Below are 17,207 nucleotides of genomic sequence, written 5' to 3' on the forward strand. Positions count from 1 at the left end.
ACCCGGGCAAAGATCTTCATTAGTTCCCCCGTGATGGTGCGGGCCGTGATATTGCGCAGTGGGATCGCCTCCGGGAAGCGGGTGGCATAGTCCACGAGGACCAACACAAACTTGTACCCAGCTACGCTCTTAGGGAGCGGGCCCACTAGGTCCATGGCCACCTGCTCAAACGGGGTCCCCACCACTGGCATTGGAATCAAAGGGGCCCTAGGGACCCGCCGGGGGGGGCAGCAAGCTGGCACGCAGGGCAAGAACTACAATAGTTCTTCACCTCTTGGTGGACCCCGGGCCAGAAGAACCAGGACAGTATTCGGGCCAAGGTTTTTCCTTGGCCCAAATGGCTGGCAGCAGGGATGTCATGGGCCAGCTTCATCACGGCCCGTCGGTGGCATTTCGGCACCAGAAGCTGTGCCCATTGGCCCTGGGTCTGGGGGTCCCGGTCCACCCGGTAGAGCCGATCCTGGCATAGCTCAAAGTGGGGCCACTGTGTCACGAGCTGGAGGTCTGTCGCCACCCCGTCAATGGCCGCCACCTGGGTATAGGCCCGGCTTAATGTGGGGTCGTCTTTCTGATCCCGACAGAAGTCGGAGGTTGCCCCGTCGTCGGGGCTGGTCCCTTGTGGGCCTTCGGCGGACCTTTCAGCTAGGGGCTCCAGGCTCGACTTCACACTCTCCTCGGGTGGGTCCTTGAGCGCGTTCCCCTCCAGAACAGGGGCCGCCTCTGCCTTGAGTCCCATGGCCGGCCGGAAGATGCCTGCGAAGCCTGGCCAGTCCCGGCCCAACACCACAGGGTACGCTAGTCGGGGTGCTAGGCCGACGACCAGATGATGGGTCACCCCTGCCACCGTCAGGGGCACCCGTGTGCTGGAGTAAGGGCGCACATCGCCATGGATACATTAGAGCCGGATGGTCCCTAGAGCGGGGTCAGCCTCCAGGCCGGCATGTTGTCGTACCAGAGTCTGGCTGCACCCCGAGTCCACTAAAGCGATCGTGGCTTTGGTTCCCACGAGGACTGGGACCGTAATTGTGGGGGTCGTGCCCTCTTTTCGGACACCCATACTCGGCCAAAACTACAGAAGCCTTCCAGGCAGTCCTGTTGGAGGTGCCCCCATTGACCACAACTGAAGCAGGGTCCTAGCACTGGTTGGGACCACCCCTGGGTCTGGCGCCCCCTGGGACCTGGTGGTCACGTGCTGGTAGCCTCCTCCATTCGCCCCTAGGGTTTACTGGGGCCTGGCTTTAGCCGTGTCGTCCGACACGGATTGGGTGGCCCCCGCAGGTGGCCGGACGATTCGGGGCGGGGCTCCTCTGGCTTCTCAGCACCCCGACGCGGGGGCCGGGACAATGGGCCCGGGCGTGCCTCTGGCTCCTCCGCCACTAGGAAGTCTTCCATGAGGTCCACGGCAGCTTGCACAGTGGCAGGGCGGTGGCGCCGCACCCAAGTCCGTCCTCAAGGTGGGAGGATGCAAAGGAGTTGTTCTAGGACAACCTGCTCCATGATCTCTGCGGAGGTTCTCACCTCTGGTTGCAGCCACCGCCGGCCCGTGTCCCTCAACTCCTGTGCCACGCACCGCGGCCGGGCTCCCAGGGCATAGGTCAGGGACCGGAAGCGCTGGCGGAAGGTCTCCGGGCTGACGTCCAATGTGTCCAGGACAGCTGCCTTCACCCAGTCATAATCGCGGGTGTCTTCCACCGACAATGCCCGGTAAGCTCTCTGGGACCCCCAGGTCAAATAAGGGGCCAGTAACATGGCCCACTGGTTCCGGGGCCACCCGGCCACCACTGCTACCCGCTCGAAGGTGACCGGGAAGGCCTCCCGGTCATCCGCGGGGCCCATCTTCATCAGGTGTACCGGCGGGACTGACCCCGGGCCCTCCCCTGGGGCTTCCTGCCGTGGTTCAGTTGGTAACAGCACCAGGGCTGCCAGCTGCGGCAGACACCATCGCTGGTGCTCCTGGCTCTGTGCCATCAGGTCCATCAGGAGCTGCTGCTGCTGGGCTCCCAGCTGCTGGATTAACTGCTGTGCTGCTGTAGATGGGCAGCCTGCTGCTTCTGCTGGCTTTCGGCCAAATACTGCAGTAGCCTGTCCATCTCCATTGGGAAAGCAGGGTTAGCAGCAATACAGAAGAAACCACAGAACAAGCAACAACAACAACAACAACAAAAAAAAAAAAAAAAAAAAAATAGATAGTTGCCCTCACTATCCAGGGATCTTCCCCTCCATGGGTCTGCGCCCACTTCCTCACCCCTTACGTCAGGGGTGGGGACCAATTACCCACATTCTCCACCACGTGTAACAAGTCCAAAGACGCCCAGCCCCTTGGCCTAGGGCGGGCAGCAGCAAAAAGGGGGTTAGAGCACCAGCCCGTACTCAGTTCGGGCGGTCAGCGGCTCACCACTACAAACACCATACAAGCCCCAGCCCTCAGTCTAGGGTGGGGCCGCAGTTCACAAGAGTTGTATAGTTCTGGACCTGGCCCTCAGTCCGGGGTGGGGCAGCAGTTCCCAGGTAATAGTACAACTGTAGGCCCGGCCCTCAGTTTGGGGCGGGGCAGCAACCCAAGGGTTTAAGCGTAGGCCCAGCACAGGCTGGCCCTGTCAAGGAGGGGGGTAGGGGGTCGCAGGCCCTCCCACTCCACTGCGACCCAGCCCGGGGCCCTGGGGGTCGCTCACACGCAACCACGGCAGTGGGGATCCAGACCGCAACATGCTGCCATGGGTTTGTGGGCGTTGTTCCCCGGGCCACTTCCTACTTCTACCTCTGCTGGCGGAAAGCCCCAGTCCATCTGGTCAAGGGGTCCCCCTAGGTCGGTCTCCTCCAGGTCATCCACCTTCGGGGGCTCCGGCCAGTCATCCATCACAATGTCATTGGGGTAGTCGGGCGGAAGTAATACAGGAGACCCGAGGCGATCCTGGGCCTGAGTGCTGTAAGGGTCCGCTGGGACTCTGGGGCAGACCGCTCCTGGGGCTTCTTCCAAGGCAGGGGGTCTCCGCTGGCGTGAAGGTCCTGGTAGGTCTGGGAAATCCGGGTAGTCCCCTTGGGGCATGTGGACCCGAGATTGCTTAGAGCCACTGGGGGCCTGCTCCTCCAGCCTGACTGGATAGGTGGAAGCAGCAGCAGCAGCAGCAGCAGCAGCAGCAGCAGCAGCAGCAGCAGCAGCAGCAGCAGGCCCTCTCCCTTTGGCGCCAAGGAGCTCATGCAGGCACGTCCTCCCTGCCCGGAGACCCAGGCTTTAATAGCTCCTGAGCCCCGCCCTTGGCTCTTCTAGCCCTGGGGCCCGCCCTCTGAGGGGCGGGCCTCTGGTCTCCTGGCTCTGGCTCCGGCCCTGCCCACCTGGGCCTCTGCAGAGCCTCTTCTGCCTCTGGGTCTGCAGGCGGCCATACTGACTCACTACAAGCCCTTAGATACAATCGCATTTGCTCTGATCCAACTGACAGAGACCAAAAACTACAAGATCTCTACCAAATATTCATAAACTTGAATTACCCACCAGGAGAAATAAAACAACATGGAAGGCACTACATTTACCCTTTTTCAAGGGCTTTGTCAGAACAAGGGGAAAGGGACGCTGGGTTAGCATTGCCAGTGCTCGCTCCTAGGCTGGACAGCCTTTGCACGAGTGCGATTTACTCCAGAGCATCTGCCAGTGGTGCCTGTATAACTGTCAGGACTTGTTGAAACAAAAAGGAGTCAATTAGCACTTTAAAGACTAGCAAAATAATTTATTAGGTGATGAGTTTTCATGGGACAGACCCACTTCTTCAGACCATAGCCATATCAGAACAGACTCAATATTTAAGGCACAGAGAACCAAAAACAGTAATCAAGGAGGACAAATCAGAAAAAGATCAAGGTGAGCAAATCAGAGAGTGGAGGGGCGGGGGAGAAAGGTCAAGAATTAAATTAAGCCAAGTATGCAGACGAGCCCCTGTAGTGACTCAGAAAGTTCCCATCCCAATTCAAACCATGTGTTGATGTGCAGAATTTGAATATAAAAGCCAGCTCGGCTGTTTCCCTTTCCAGAACGGTGCGATAATTCTTCTTCAGTAACACACATACCTTTAGGTCATTAACAGAATGACCCATTCCATTAAAATGTTGACTAACTGGTCTGTGGATCTGGAGTGTTATTGATGTCTGTTTTGTGCCCATTAACCGTTTGTCTAAGGGAGTTAGAAGTCTGTCAAAGCATCTGGGCATTGTTGGCACATGATGGCATATATGATGTTAGTAGAGGAGCATGAGAAAGTGCCTGTGATCCTGTGAGGAACTGTGTGTATAGACTAGCACTGCTCCTTCTCTGTTACTATCCAACATGTCAGGACTTGGTATTTGGCCCGGGGACGACTGCGAACGCTTCAGGACAGAGCCAGCGGCTGAGAGCTTACACCGGGACTAGCGACTTGGCGCGCCCGCCCTCTCCTGCAACCGCTGCTTGGCCTGCCCCCGCCGCCGGAAAGAGTCCCAGCCCCGTTGATGGTGCGGCGCTGCGCGCCGGGCGCCCCCGGAGGAAGACAAGGAGGAGCAGCCTCGCGGTGCTCCACAGCCAGCGCGCCGCGAGAGGGCAGCGGGGCCCGGCGGCAGAGCAGGGCGCGGCGCGGCGCTGGGGATTGTGGGGATTGTAGTAGGGGAAGCGCTGCTTCCCGCGCCTGACTCCACTTCCCGGCGGCCGCGAGCGGGTGGGGCGAGCCGGGCATAGCGGCCGGCCGCAGCCAGGAGCACCCGCCTGCTCGGGACTCCCCCCGGCCCGGCCTGGCCCGGCCCGGCCCGGCCCGGCCCGGGGCGAGGAGGGGAAGGGGCGGGAAGGGGCCGGCGGCCAATGCGAAATTGGCTTGTGCTGCTGTGCCCGTGCGTGGTCGGGGTCGCGCTGCACTTCTGGCTGCTGCTCAGCGGCCCCGGGAGGCACCCGGCAGGTAGGCAGCGCGCGGCGGGGCACACGTCCCCGGGGGCCGGGCGGGGAGCGCCGCGGGGTGCTGCGCGCACCTCCCCTTGGGCGGGGGAGACGATAGGGTGCTGCCGCTCCCCACCCAGCGCGGGAGGGTGCTGGTGGAGGTGGAGCAGGGGCGGGCAGCCACCCGCACTGAAGGGAGTGGTGGGCAGCAGGGACAGAGGTGCATGCGTACTTCACTTCGGGGAAGGAGGGCGTCCGCCCTGCCCGCCCGCTAAGCCTTTCCCCTTCTCCCCGCGGGAGTTGTCAGGCACTCAAAGCACAGAGGTGACTGCTATCAGCATACCCACTCGAGTGACCAGGGAGAACTTGCAAATAATTCATTGGATGACTGATAGGGGGAATTTTGAACCATAAACTTACTGCATAGTATTTGGTCATCTGTGGAGATAATTCTAAACAATTACTTTAATTAAAATGCTGAAATCCATTAGCTAGATTCAATGCAAGAAACAGTGACTAGCTTGTCTTATTACCATGAGTTTAGAGAGTTTAGCAGTGAGACCCCATCCTGTAAGTACTTCAGCATGTGTGTAACTTGACTTTGGTGAGTTTCTCTATTAGCGCAAACACATTGTATTAAAAATCACCATTGTTTCCCCTTTTGTGGCAGGGTTGGTTATTGTATAACTCTTTAAGTGACTGAGGGAAGAAGCACCTGCCGGGCATGCACTTGTTCAAGCATTTATGTGATTGAGAAATTCTAAGCAGCCTTCATGAAAATGTTTGAGGTAGAGATTTAGTGTGGAGTCAGTAAAAAGCTGCTTTTTTTGATAATCTAGTTTGGAAAAGTACATGAAACGCTAATATGGATTTATAGGAAAACAATGGAGAACTATGTAGGATAGACGAACAGTTTTGTGCCTGCATTTTTAAGCTAGAGGTAATTCATTATAATTCAGGAAAGTGACTACTAGTGGTACAAAGGAACTTTCTTCATGGAGAGTAATCTGTGTTTTTCACTGGCATTGGGCATGTCTACACTGTCAAGTTACTTCTGTAACTTTCTTGCTCCCAAATGTGAAAACTGTCTTCCCTCTCTCCTCCAAGCTACTGCTCTGTAAAGCGTCAATGTAAGAACCTCATTCCTAGAACTGTTAGCTACTCCATTCCTGGGGGTGATTTACCTGATCACTAGAAGAGATTTGCTGGTGCCATGAACACATTGCCACATTAATGCACTGCTGCAGGAGTACGTTAACCTGAACATGTAGACAAAGCCTACAAGCCCAATCTTGCTGCTATTCAAGTGTCTCACAAAATTGCTTTTGTCTTCAGTTGTGTTTGCTGTTTGGGCTTAATTGTGTAATTAGAACCTCGAAGGATTTGTTATTGCCTTTACCATAAAATGGGTTCCATTACTAAATCAAGGTGAGTATAAGTGGATTCCACTTCATGTTGATACTCCTTGTTCAGAATAGGCACTGAGGTTACTCTGGTGGTGGTAATTGTTAGAGGTTGATCACCATAAATCACTTTGCTGCAGTTTTTTAATTAGCTGGAAATGTTCTGTTTTGCAACTTTATTAAATAAAAGTAATGATTTATTACTCAGCTGATGATTACTCAGTCATGATAGCTAATTTTATTAATAAAAATACGTTCATACTATTGCTAGCTCCTGTCCAGCGAAGAAGGATTGGGCTGGAGTCTGTCCTTTCTTGGGCATTTATCTGTAGAATTCTTTACCAAATTCAACAGCCAGTTAATAAAACCTGCCGAACAGATGCAGTGCCACTAGAGTTGTATAGCTGTCAAGAAGGGCTTATTTTGATACATAGAACCTGAATGGTGGTGATGCATGAGCAGAAAAAAAGTAGCTTGATTTTCCAGATCTAAGATGGAACCTGCAGGACTGCGTAAGAAAAAAAATCTTTTTATTTAATCTTGAGTTGTGGAGAGGCAGGAAACTTGAAAACCCTATGACGGCTTTTTTATAATCGCTTTTCTCATCTGGTAACATTGGTAATCTGGCATGATTTTAATTAGCTGGGCAACCACCTGTATTGGTTTGGCCAAGTTTCCCGGGGTCCCATAAAGTTTACTTAATGTCCCCACTTCTGGGTCTCAGTGTTCTGTGCTGTTATTTAGCTGTAATTTACTCCTAAATGTATTGGAAGAGCCCAGTAAGCAGTGGAAGTGTTGGTAATGCTGCTAGAGCGGGGTCAGCAACCCCTGGCACGGGTGCCAAGAGTAGCATGCAATCTGATTTTCATTAGCATGTGATGTGGGTGCTCTGCCCTGCCCCTCCTCCCCCATGCAGCTGGGAGCTTGCTCAAAGCCATGTTGTCTGTGGGTTAACAAAATACTAGCTAATGCTACCAACTAGCACCAAAATAGTAAAGCTCCATATCTTCATTTATTTATTAATGAAGCTGTTGTAAGTAGGACCAGTATTGACTTTAAGAAGTATCACTGGCTCTTGGACCCTACGTAGAGGTCAAAAGGTCAAATTTTGGCACTCCATCATGGAAGGGTTGATGACCCCTGTGCTGGACAATATTGAGTTCCTATGGTCTGGCAAATTCTTTTATTCAGCACCAGTCAGGTCTCAAGGAAGACCAGCTGGAGAGGTTAAATCGGTATTTGTATGTGACTGTTTTTTTTTCTATGCTGTCAATGATCCATTTCAAGGTATCAGTATTGCTGTTTTGGGGGTCTCAATCGTTCAAATGCTTTTATTACTATCCTTTATGCTCACAATAGCAAATACTCTCGATGACTGAGTACTCGCACTGTGTTATGTAGTAAGTGCTAGCAGAGTCAGTCCTTTAAGAGTCAAGTGAATTCACAATATTCTTTCTTTCCAGATTTCTTCTGAACTATGCAGGGCTTTTTTAACAGTAACATATAGAATAAAGTAGTGAACCCAAGCAAAGAGAAAGATAGGAAATTTTCCCTCATTTTAAATGTGAAAATGACAGCTTTTAAGGTACGGAATAGGTTCCTGTGGAAAGTGGAAACTCCAGCAGCTTGGAGCACTCTTATGCAATAAGTGAAAGGATTATGCATTTAGTAACCCTCAAAAGCTTCTAGAAATGTGCAGTGTAGGAAACATTTCTGCATTGGCAGAGGGAGGGAAAATGAGCAAAGGAGACCTCTTTCATCTGACTTATGTATTATTCTGTGATTTTCTTTTTTGGTTCTTCAAAGTGCTTTGTGAACATTAGTAAAGTGGGGAAGAGTTCATACCGCAGGGTAGAACATAGTCTTATTTTTTACAACAGTTTTTGAAACTCGAATTATTAAGATGTTATGGCATTGTGATAAAACCAGCCTTGTTGCATTTTATAGTCGAGTAATTTTTTTTTGTTTTGTTTATTTCCTGTGCCTGCTGCTACTTATGACTTACCTCCTGGATTCCTTAGCAAGAACAAAAATTGAATTGATTTCAAAAGTGCTTTAGAGTTGCTGGGGCATAAAAATACATTAATGTTTGTTGGCGTCTAAGTGACTTTTGGCATCACAGCAGTCACATAATTAGCAGAGCATGGGTCAAAGTTGGTAAGAACAATGATGGGTCACAACATACTGAGCCCATTTCTCCCTAATGTTACTTCATTGTTTTAAGTAGATTTACACTGGGGATTATTTTGCTCTTCGAAGGGCAGGTTTCCTCTGGCAGTTGAGCTGTATATTGTAAAAACAACGGGGCTGCCCATAGCACCTTTAAAGGTTAACAGATTTATTTAGGCATAGGCTTCTGTGGTTTAAAAACCAGGTCTCTAATGCATCTGACACAATCCTTAACCACAAAAGATTATACCCAAATAAATCTGTTAGTCCTTAGGGTGTCATAGGACTCCTCAGTGTTTTTGCAGCTACAGAATAACATGACTTTCCCTCTGAAGCTGTATATTTTGTTGATGGTTGTTCACATTATTTTTGGGCTGGATAGACCACGTGTTTTGAGAGAGAGAAGAAATAGGTCTGGAAATGTAGTTACAAATTGAGGTTTTGGCAGATGTGATGAATCTGTACTTTACTACTAGATTATATTAATCTGTGTATCTTTAGTGTGCCTTAATTTATACTGGTAAGATACCAAATAGTTATAAACTCTTCAACAAATACTGTAGTTCTCTTTGTGGTATGCATATTGAAGAGGAAACTAAAAAGTTGAGAGAAACGTAAAATAGCCTCAATTCAGTGTTTACTGGACAGTGCCCAAATCAACTTGAGAAGAATGTGACTGTGAAGACGTTGCAGCAAATGTGATTTTTTTTTTCCTCCTGGAATCCTGAATTTAATGACTTCTCTCTCTGCAGAGGCGTTACCAGCCTGCAGGTAATGTCACTTACACAGGTTTGGGGCAGGACTAGAGCAAGGAGGTGTCTTCAAGTAGAGATAAAAACCCATTTTTAATTATTCACAAGAAATTATCTAAGATTTACTGTGTATTCCTTTTTAAGCTTCATAATCTTTTATACAATAATAAAATTATAAAAATGCTAAAAATAAAATAACTTCTGAAAAGTTGATTACAGCCTGCCCCCCAACTTGATTTAATCCATACAGATGGACTCCTCCGTGCTAAGCATGTGTTCAGTTGATCGCACCAAAGCAGAGGCTATGTCTAACAGAGTGAGAAGCTGCGCATTGTGAGGCTTGAGTATCTAACTTTAGGCATTGACTTGAATGGAATTATGTACTTGCTTAGTTGGGCTCATGCATCATGCTGAATTAGTACCACTGTGAGCATAGACTACTCTGTGTGACATATCAGAAGGAATGAGGGGAGAGAGAGAGTTAAGTGGAGAAAGCATTCACTTAAAAACAAGATACACAAATAACTTCTGAAGTTGAAAGCAAGACCATGTTCTAAAGGAGGAATTTCATTTCATAAAAGCGTGTTCCATTGTGGGTCTAAAGTAGTTGTTTGACAGTCATTTTTAAGTGTTTCAAGCGTCCTTTCCAGAAAAGCATTACACCGCTCACTCCAACACTTGATAATTTTTAAAATCATTTTCTTTTTTTCCCCCATATGCTTGTGAAAGGCACTTGGCTGACAGATGTAGAATCTGAAATTGTTTATCTATAGAACAAATGCAGCACAGGCAGCAGCCACACAAGCATCCTTAAAATGGCTTGTAGGTCCTTCACTTACAAGGAATGTTTAGTGGGCAGGGGTGTCAGCTCATTCTGCCTGACCCTTTGGTCCTTTACTTCTTCACCAAATGCCAAAAACGTGCTGCTGTAGAGAAGCTGGTTTGTGAGAGAGACCTGTTCACTGGGAATTGCACCAGTGGCACCTGCTCTTTTCTAAATAGGCCACTGAATAGTCTTGAGATGATAGCAAGTTGGAGTTTAGGCGGAGTTTAGGCAAAAGGTAGAGTTTAGGCACTCTAGCCAAGATAACCCATCATTACTAGTTGAGGCTAAAGTGCCAAGAGATTCCACAAACAGGGCTTGCTTTTAAAAAAACAAAAAGCCCTTCATTCCCTGCTCTATGGCCATCGCTGACAGTAGCAGTCAGAGTATCTCACATCTGTAGGCCAGGGCAAAGAGGTCTCTCTAGAAATTTGAGTGCAGTACCATCACTGATACACTACCAGCTGCTATAGCACAATACACTAAACCCTTGATAAAACAGACTAATGAGGAAGGTTGTCTGCTATTACCGAAAGTCCATTATATGTGAAGGTTTACTGCCTGCCCACCCACCCGCCCTGCCAGGCTCCCCCAGCCGCAGTCTTCCCCCCATCCCCCAAAAAATCCCTGCCACTCGCTGGAGGAGCTGCTGGACCCCGCCACACGTGACGGGCAGCGTTCTGCTTCCCTGCACGCAGCTGGAGGCACCTGGCCGCATGGCTGCAGCTGCCTCGCTGCATGTGGCTGGAGGCACCCCACCATGCAGCTGGAACCGTTTTGCTGCATGCAGCTGGAGTGGCCACCACACAGCCTGGAGGAGCCGCTGCTGGAGCCCCCACATAAGCATGGTGGCTCCGCCGGAGGAGGTGGCGGCTCTTCCAGGCTGCACCAGTCCTTTAACCTTTTTTGGTGTGTGTGTGTTGGGGGGGGGGGGGGGTGATTTTACAGACCCAGGTGGACTTCAGGAACAACAGGTGTTGGAGTAGGTCCATTGTTCCCAAAATCCCCTAAATTGGGTTCTGTAAAATTGAGGGTTGACTGTAGCTTCTCCAGTGTTTTTGTGTCAGCTCTGAATGTTCTGTTAAAGGGCTATGGTCCAGATAAAAATCTCCCTGCTCTCAGAAAAGTTTTGTTTACTGAAGCTACACATAATGCCTAAGGGCTTCTTTCCATCAGGGCTTTTTGCACTGGTACAGCTATTTAAATGTAAACTCCAGTATGTGTATGCTGCAGCAACATAAAGTGGAGCTTGCGCTGGTGTAACATAGCCCTGTTTCTGTGGTAAGTTGCACCGGAGCTTGGCGATTAAAAGAGGGTTTTCATGGCATTGCCTGTCTCACTGCAGAAATCCCTAAAGCAGATAAACTCTAGGATTACTATCAACAAAAAAAGATTTAGAGAGAGCGCAAGAGAGCATGTTTTTCTCTGCTTTTTCCAGTTTGTTCCTGTTGTGCTTTTGTCAGCACTTTATGGAAGAGTTTCTCTACATACTCAGTTTGATTCTTGGACACAGCAAAATGAGAGAGTAAATCATGTAAAAATAATTAAAATGTGGTTGCATTGCAGTAGTGCCTGAAACTACTTTTGGTGTTGAAGCTGATGGTGTCCATGGAACTTTTTGTCTTGGAGGCATACTTCTGAGAATCTGAGTGCGTCCCTGTGTTTGAAAATCTTTAATGGCCAGACAGTTATCGCTGGAATCTCTTGTCCTTTCCCCTGGTGATAATGTCAGTAAATCTGTATTTGGCTGCTGAGTTTGACCCTGTTAATAGGAGGTTTATAGTCCCCTGAATAAAGTAATGGTAAAATTAGTCTGCTTAGGTGGCTGTTGTTGAAATCTGGTTGGAGCCACTGTATACCGCCTTTCAGTATGGAACCTCTGCTGTCTGACTCAGGTTCAACAGCACAAATTTTTACAAGGGGTTCTTTGGGTGGCAGCTATGAAACAGAGTCACAGCTGTGAGTGCAACTGTCTGTTTTGTTTTACTACAGTTATTGCCGTGAGCAGGACTGGCCCAACCAGATAGGCAAACTAAGCAGATGCCTGGGGTGCCATGTCAGAATTTGTTTATTATTTATTTCATGTTGTGGAGCAGAGCTGTGTAGCTAAATACAATTGAAATGTGCCATGACATAGCTTCTAAAGAGAGGCACCTAGGTTTGCTGCTGGGGGCAAGGTTTGGCAGTTCAGTCATTCTCAGTAGCTCAGTGTTAGCTAATCAAAGTTGAATCAGGCTGTGTCTATACTAGGCAAAGTGAATTTACTACATATACGCAACTCTAGCTATGGCAATTGCATAGCTACAATCGAAGTATTGGCGCTCAGCTTTCTCTTGTTGACCTCCCTCACTCCTTGCATCTTGTGAGGAGTACTGGGGTCAACTGTGACCCCAGAGAGGTCAGTTTTGCACATCCCTACCAGAGAGACAGTAAATCAATAACACTGCCAAGAATAGAACTCCAGAGGCCTGGCTTTCAGCCCTGCACTCAAACTTGTAACCTCAAATTGTAAACAGATAATAACATAATCAATATAAGGTAAGAATAGTGTATTATGAGTCCTAATGGATAACAGAATAAGCAATAATAGAGACTACATCAGAGGCTGCTGTTACATGTATAAAGAAAACTCTAGTTTGTAAATTCATGACAACAGTCATATGTTAATGCAGTAGCTGTGTTCGCTTCTGAGCTATAAAATAAAATGATTGTGTCAGGGTGAATAAAAATCACCCATTTAAAAACATTATGAAAAATAATAGATTTAATTGAGTTTCCCTTTGCTGCTGCTTCCCATATTTCTTAAAAAATGTTGCAAAACTCCTCACTAAACATGTTACTTTACAACTCAGTATAGCATTTTGTGACATCTAGGAGGATATACTTTGCGTAATATTTTAGGTTACTTGATTTTATTAATAGTTTAGGACATACACTCATCCCTCACTCTATGAGCACAATTGGTTCCCAACTTTCTGCTCATAGGTGAAAACTAATAAGAGGGACACTAAATTCCTATTAAAATACATGTAAAAGTCTTTGGCTCCTAAGGGCTCCTAACTCGGGGAAGGAGTGGCAGCAGGTAGCACAGCTTTTGAAAGGTAAGCGAACCTGGGTTTGGGGAGGGTTAAAGGCTGGGGGTAGTTTGAGGCCATGAGTTGGAGGGAGGGTTAAAATCTGGTGGCGGATTGGGTCCGTGGGGGGGATTCAGGCTGCCATGGTTTGGGGCCTCGGGGGGTACAGGCGGCAGGGGCGTGGTGTTGGGCTGTGGGGGATACAGGGGGTGGGGTCAGGCTGCAGGGCTGGCAGGGGGTCTGGCTGCAGCAGGATGGGGCTGCAGGGCTGGCAGGCGGGGAGGTCAGACTAGCGGCTGGGAGCCATGGGGAGGGGGTTATGCTTGTATCAGTAGGGTGAGTTCACTTGTTGAGTGAACTAAGAGAGGTATCCATGTTCCTCGTTTTAACCAGTGCTTGTAATTAAAGTACTTGTTTAACGAGGGATGCGTGTAGTACATATTAGTCATGGGGCAGCACAGCATTAGAAATGGTAAGAACCAAATCAAACTCACAACCCCTTATATTTTATTAAATTAAATCTTAAATGTTATTTTTCATGTTTAATTGAAGCAGTTTCCTGAATTGCCAGTGAAGGCTGTCCTTAAACACTTTTTCTTTTTTAATTTTCAGATTTTATTAACAGACAAGTTGTCATAATACTAGGTGTGCAGTGTCCTTAAAATTTCTACCACTCACTCTTCTTCCCTACACCCACTGTCATTGTGATTCATAGACTGAGACAGAAAACACAAGTTTTCCTGCTTTTTTTTCAGTTCCCAGTCAGTTTCTTAGATTTGAGTGACTAATACCAAATGACGAAAACATTCTCTCTCTACCTGCATAGGAAGCTACTGCTGCAAAAAAATTTGCCTTAGAAACTAAGGAACTCTTTTGAAAGAAGCTTAGTTAATGATTTCCACCAATTCAGAAGAGGAATGTTGTTCAAAACATCATTCGCAAATATGTGTTGATTAAATGGCTTTGCTCCAGCCTTGAAATTTATGACTGTCATACCTGAGGAGTGACTTTGAGATGCCCATGTCATGGCAGCAACAGACTGGGACTTCTCAACTTAGAAGAAAGGAGACTGGGAGTGGGGGTGGTATGATAGATATCTATAAAATCATGACTGGTGTGGAAAAAGTGAATAAGGAAAAGTTATTTACTTGTTCCCGTAATAAAATAACTAGGGGGCACCAAATGAAATTAATGGGTAGCAGGTTTAAAACTAACAAAAAATTTTTTCTTCCTACAGTGTATAGTAGGCCTGTGGAATTCCTTGCCAGAGGAGGTTGTGAAGACCAAGACTTTAACAGGGCTCAAGAAAGAACTACATAAATTCATGGAGGTTAGGTCCATGAATGGCTATTAGCCGGGATAGGTAGGAATGGAATCCCTAAGCTCAGTTTGCCAGAGGTTGGAAATGGATGTCGGGAAAGGGTTTGCTTTTGCGATTACCTGTTCTGTTCACTCCCTCTGGCGCATCTTTAATTGATTATGTTTAGAAGATAGGATAGTGGACTAGATGGATCTTTGATCTGACCCAGTGTGGCCGTTCTTATGGTTAGAAGTTAGGTATCTACCTTTTTATATCTGGAGTTGAAAACACAAATGCAGTCCATTAGCACTTAAAAGACTAACCAAATAATTTCTTAGGTGATGAGCTGTCGTGGGACAGACCCACTTCTTCGGATCACAGCCATATCAGAACAGACTCAATATTTAAGGCACAGAGAACCAAAACTAGAATAAAAATGTTGGTTCTCTGTGCCTTAAATATTGAGTCTGCTCTGGTGTGGCTGTGATCTGAAGAAGTGGGTCTGTCCCACGAAAGCTCATCACCTAAGAAATTATTTGGTTAGTCTTTAAAGTGCTATTCGACTGCATTTTTGTTTTCATAGTATATGGACTAGCATGGCTATCTCTCTGGTACCATATCTGGGGGTTGAGAATGTTCGCAAGAAAGTGAGGTGGAGTTAATGCACAGTGGCACCCCTAAGGATGAGTGAGGGTCCCCCCCCCACCATGTCCCCCCCCGTACATAAGTGCATTGAGGTTACTCAGTCTGGTTGACCAACAAACAATTAACTTTATTTGAACAATAACTCATTGTGTCATGTTTCGGGTGGGGATGGTGAGGGATGTGCACATGGGGAGGTGTGCTAGTGGGATGTTGGTGAGGGGTGGGTGAAAAGGGGGTTGTGTGGCTCAGGCCAGGGGCAGGTCGTGGGGAGGGGGGGCCCTGGGCGAAGGCCTCCCACATGCGCACCCTGTCCCAGTGCCCCTGCTGGCACAGAACTGCACCCAGCTGGTCACAGTGCAGCACAGCGTCGGCCACCCAGTGCTCCACAAAGAGCTCATGCTTGCTATCCACGAGATTGTGGAGAGCATAGTACGTGCCCACGACTGTGGGTACACTGGGGAGGCCCACCTCCAGGCATGTGAGCAAGCACTGGAAGCGCATCTTCAGGCGCCTAAATGCCCACTCCACCGTGTTCCAGGCCTGGTTGAGCTAGGCGTTGTATCTGTGCTGGCTGTCATTGGTATGGCCTATATAGGTGTGTGTTAGCGAGGCCTGGAGTGGGTAGGCTGCATCGGCGACTATGTATGTGGGCATAGTCATGTCTCCCACCAGGAGCTCCCATGGGGGGATGTAGGTCTTGTTGGCCGGTCTGCGCCCGAGCCAGGAGTTGTGCAGGATGCAGACATCATGGACCCTGCCTGACCACCCCACACAAATGTCCATGAATCGTCCACTGGTGTCCCCAAGAGCCTGGAGGACGATTGAATGGTAGCCCTTACAGTTGATGTATTGTCCACGGCTGTGTGGTGGAGTCTGGATGGCAATATGGGTGCTGTCCAAGATGCCAAAACAGTTGGGGAACCCCAGCTGCTAGAACCCGGCCATGGTGTGTCCACACCACCCATGCAGATGAGCCAGCACAGGAGGGTGCAGTTGATGGCTTTGATGACCTTCCAGGAGCGGTGGGCATGACAGTGAGCATGTGGCAGGATGCATGGGTGCTCCCCTCCCACTCCCCAGGCTACCATCTTGGGTGCATGACCCCTGCTGACTGACTTCGGGAAGGATGACCCCAATGGTGGCCTTCCCCGCCCCGAGATGGTGGCCAACTAAGCGGTTGCTGTCTGAGGTGACCAGCTTCCACACGGCAATGGCCACCCTTTTCTCCAGGGGGAGTGCAGGCTGCATATGTGTATCCTGGTGGTGTAGTGCCAGTGTCAGCCAATGGAACAGCTCCATAAAGGTGGCCTGGGTCATCGAAAAGTTTTGGAGCCACAGCTCATCATCCCACTCCTTCATCACAAGATGGTCCCACCATTGCCCGCTGGTGGGGTACTGCCAGAGGCGATGGTGGGTGGAAAGTGCGTGGTCTGGTTGCACCATGGGGGTGAGGATTGGAGAGAGAAGTTGCAGGAAGCCAGCCACATGGCAGGCCGTCCGGTGCCTGAGTTGGATTGTTGTGAGGACGGCCGTCAGGCTGGCCACGATGTACACAGGGTCCTCATCCTGGAGGTGCTGCAGGTCCATGCTGTGCTGTGGTGTTGGGGCTGAGCAAGGGTTTGACGGTGCTGTGCTGGAGGATGCATGCTGCACCCAGCCTGAGCCCTCAGCATGTATGTGGGGTGTGTGCTTGGGAGGGGCCCCTTAAGAGGGCGGTTGGCCCATGATCCAGGAAGGCCTTGTTGGCCATTCGACCCTTCCCACACCATTTCCTGCCCCGTCCTTTCAAAAGGAGGCTCTGTGCTATGTAGCTGCTTCCTTTTGAAAGGCCGGGGGGTGTCCTTTCAACATTGCAGATTGCAATGTCGATCCGCACTTTGTGTGTAGTCAGTCACTCCATATCGAAATGACTCTCTTCGAAATTTCTTATTGGGGTTTCCCCTTCGGAAGTTCCTCGCTAGTGTGACCACAGCCGTACTGTTTACGCACATGTGCATGTAATGTACCTATAACCCACAAAAAATAGACTAGAAATAAATAAATAAATAAATAAATAATAAGATAAGCTGGCTCCCTGACGGCCCCCCACCTGTCCCCTCCAGCTTCCGCACAGTTTGACGGCTCTTTGTGAGGTCCCCACCAGCTCCCCA

At 49.1% G+C, this 17,207-nt stretch overlaps 1 protein-coding gene across 6 annotated transcripts in view; it reads left to right on the top strand.

The window, feature by feature from the left end:
- Positions 1–4,689: 4,689 nt before the first annotated feature.
- The window catches only part of B3GALNT2 (beta-1,3-N-acetylgalactosaminyltransferase 2), a 58,062-nt gene continuing 45,544 nt past the window's right edge, over positions 4,690–17,207 (top strand). For all 6 annotated transcript variants that reach the window (XR_012644975.1, XM_074990135.1, XM_074990137.1 and 3 more), the window contains exon 1: positions 4,690–4,913. Coding sequence is in view for 5 of the 6 variants with exons in the window: in XM_074990135.1 (XP_074846236.1) it covers positions 4,820–4,913 (94 nt within the window). In the remaining variant the exon portion in view is untranslated. The remainder of the gene's footprint in view (positions 4,914–17,207) is intronic.

This window comes from Carettochelys insculpta, chromosome 3 (genome assembly GCF_033958435.1).
Source record: "Carettochelys insculpta isolate YL-2023 chromosome 3, ASM3395843v1, whole genome shotgun sequence".
Lineage (NCBI taxonomy): Eukaryota > Metazoa > Chordata > Testudines > Carettochelyidae > Carettochelys > Carettochelys insculpta.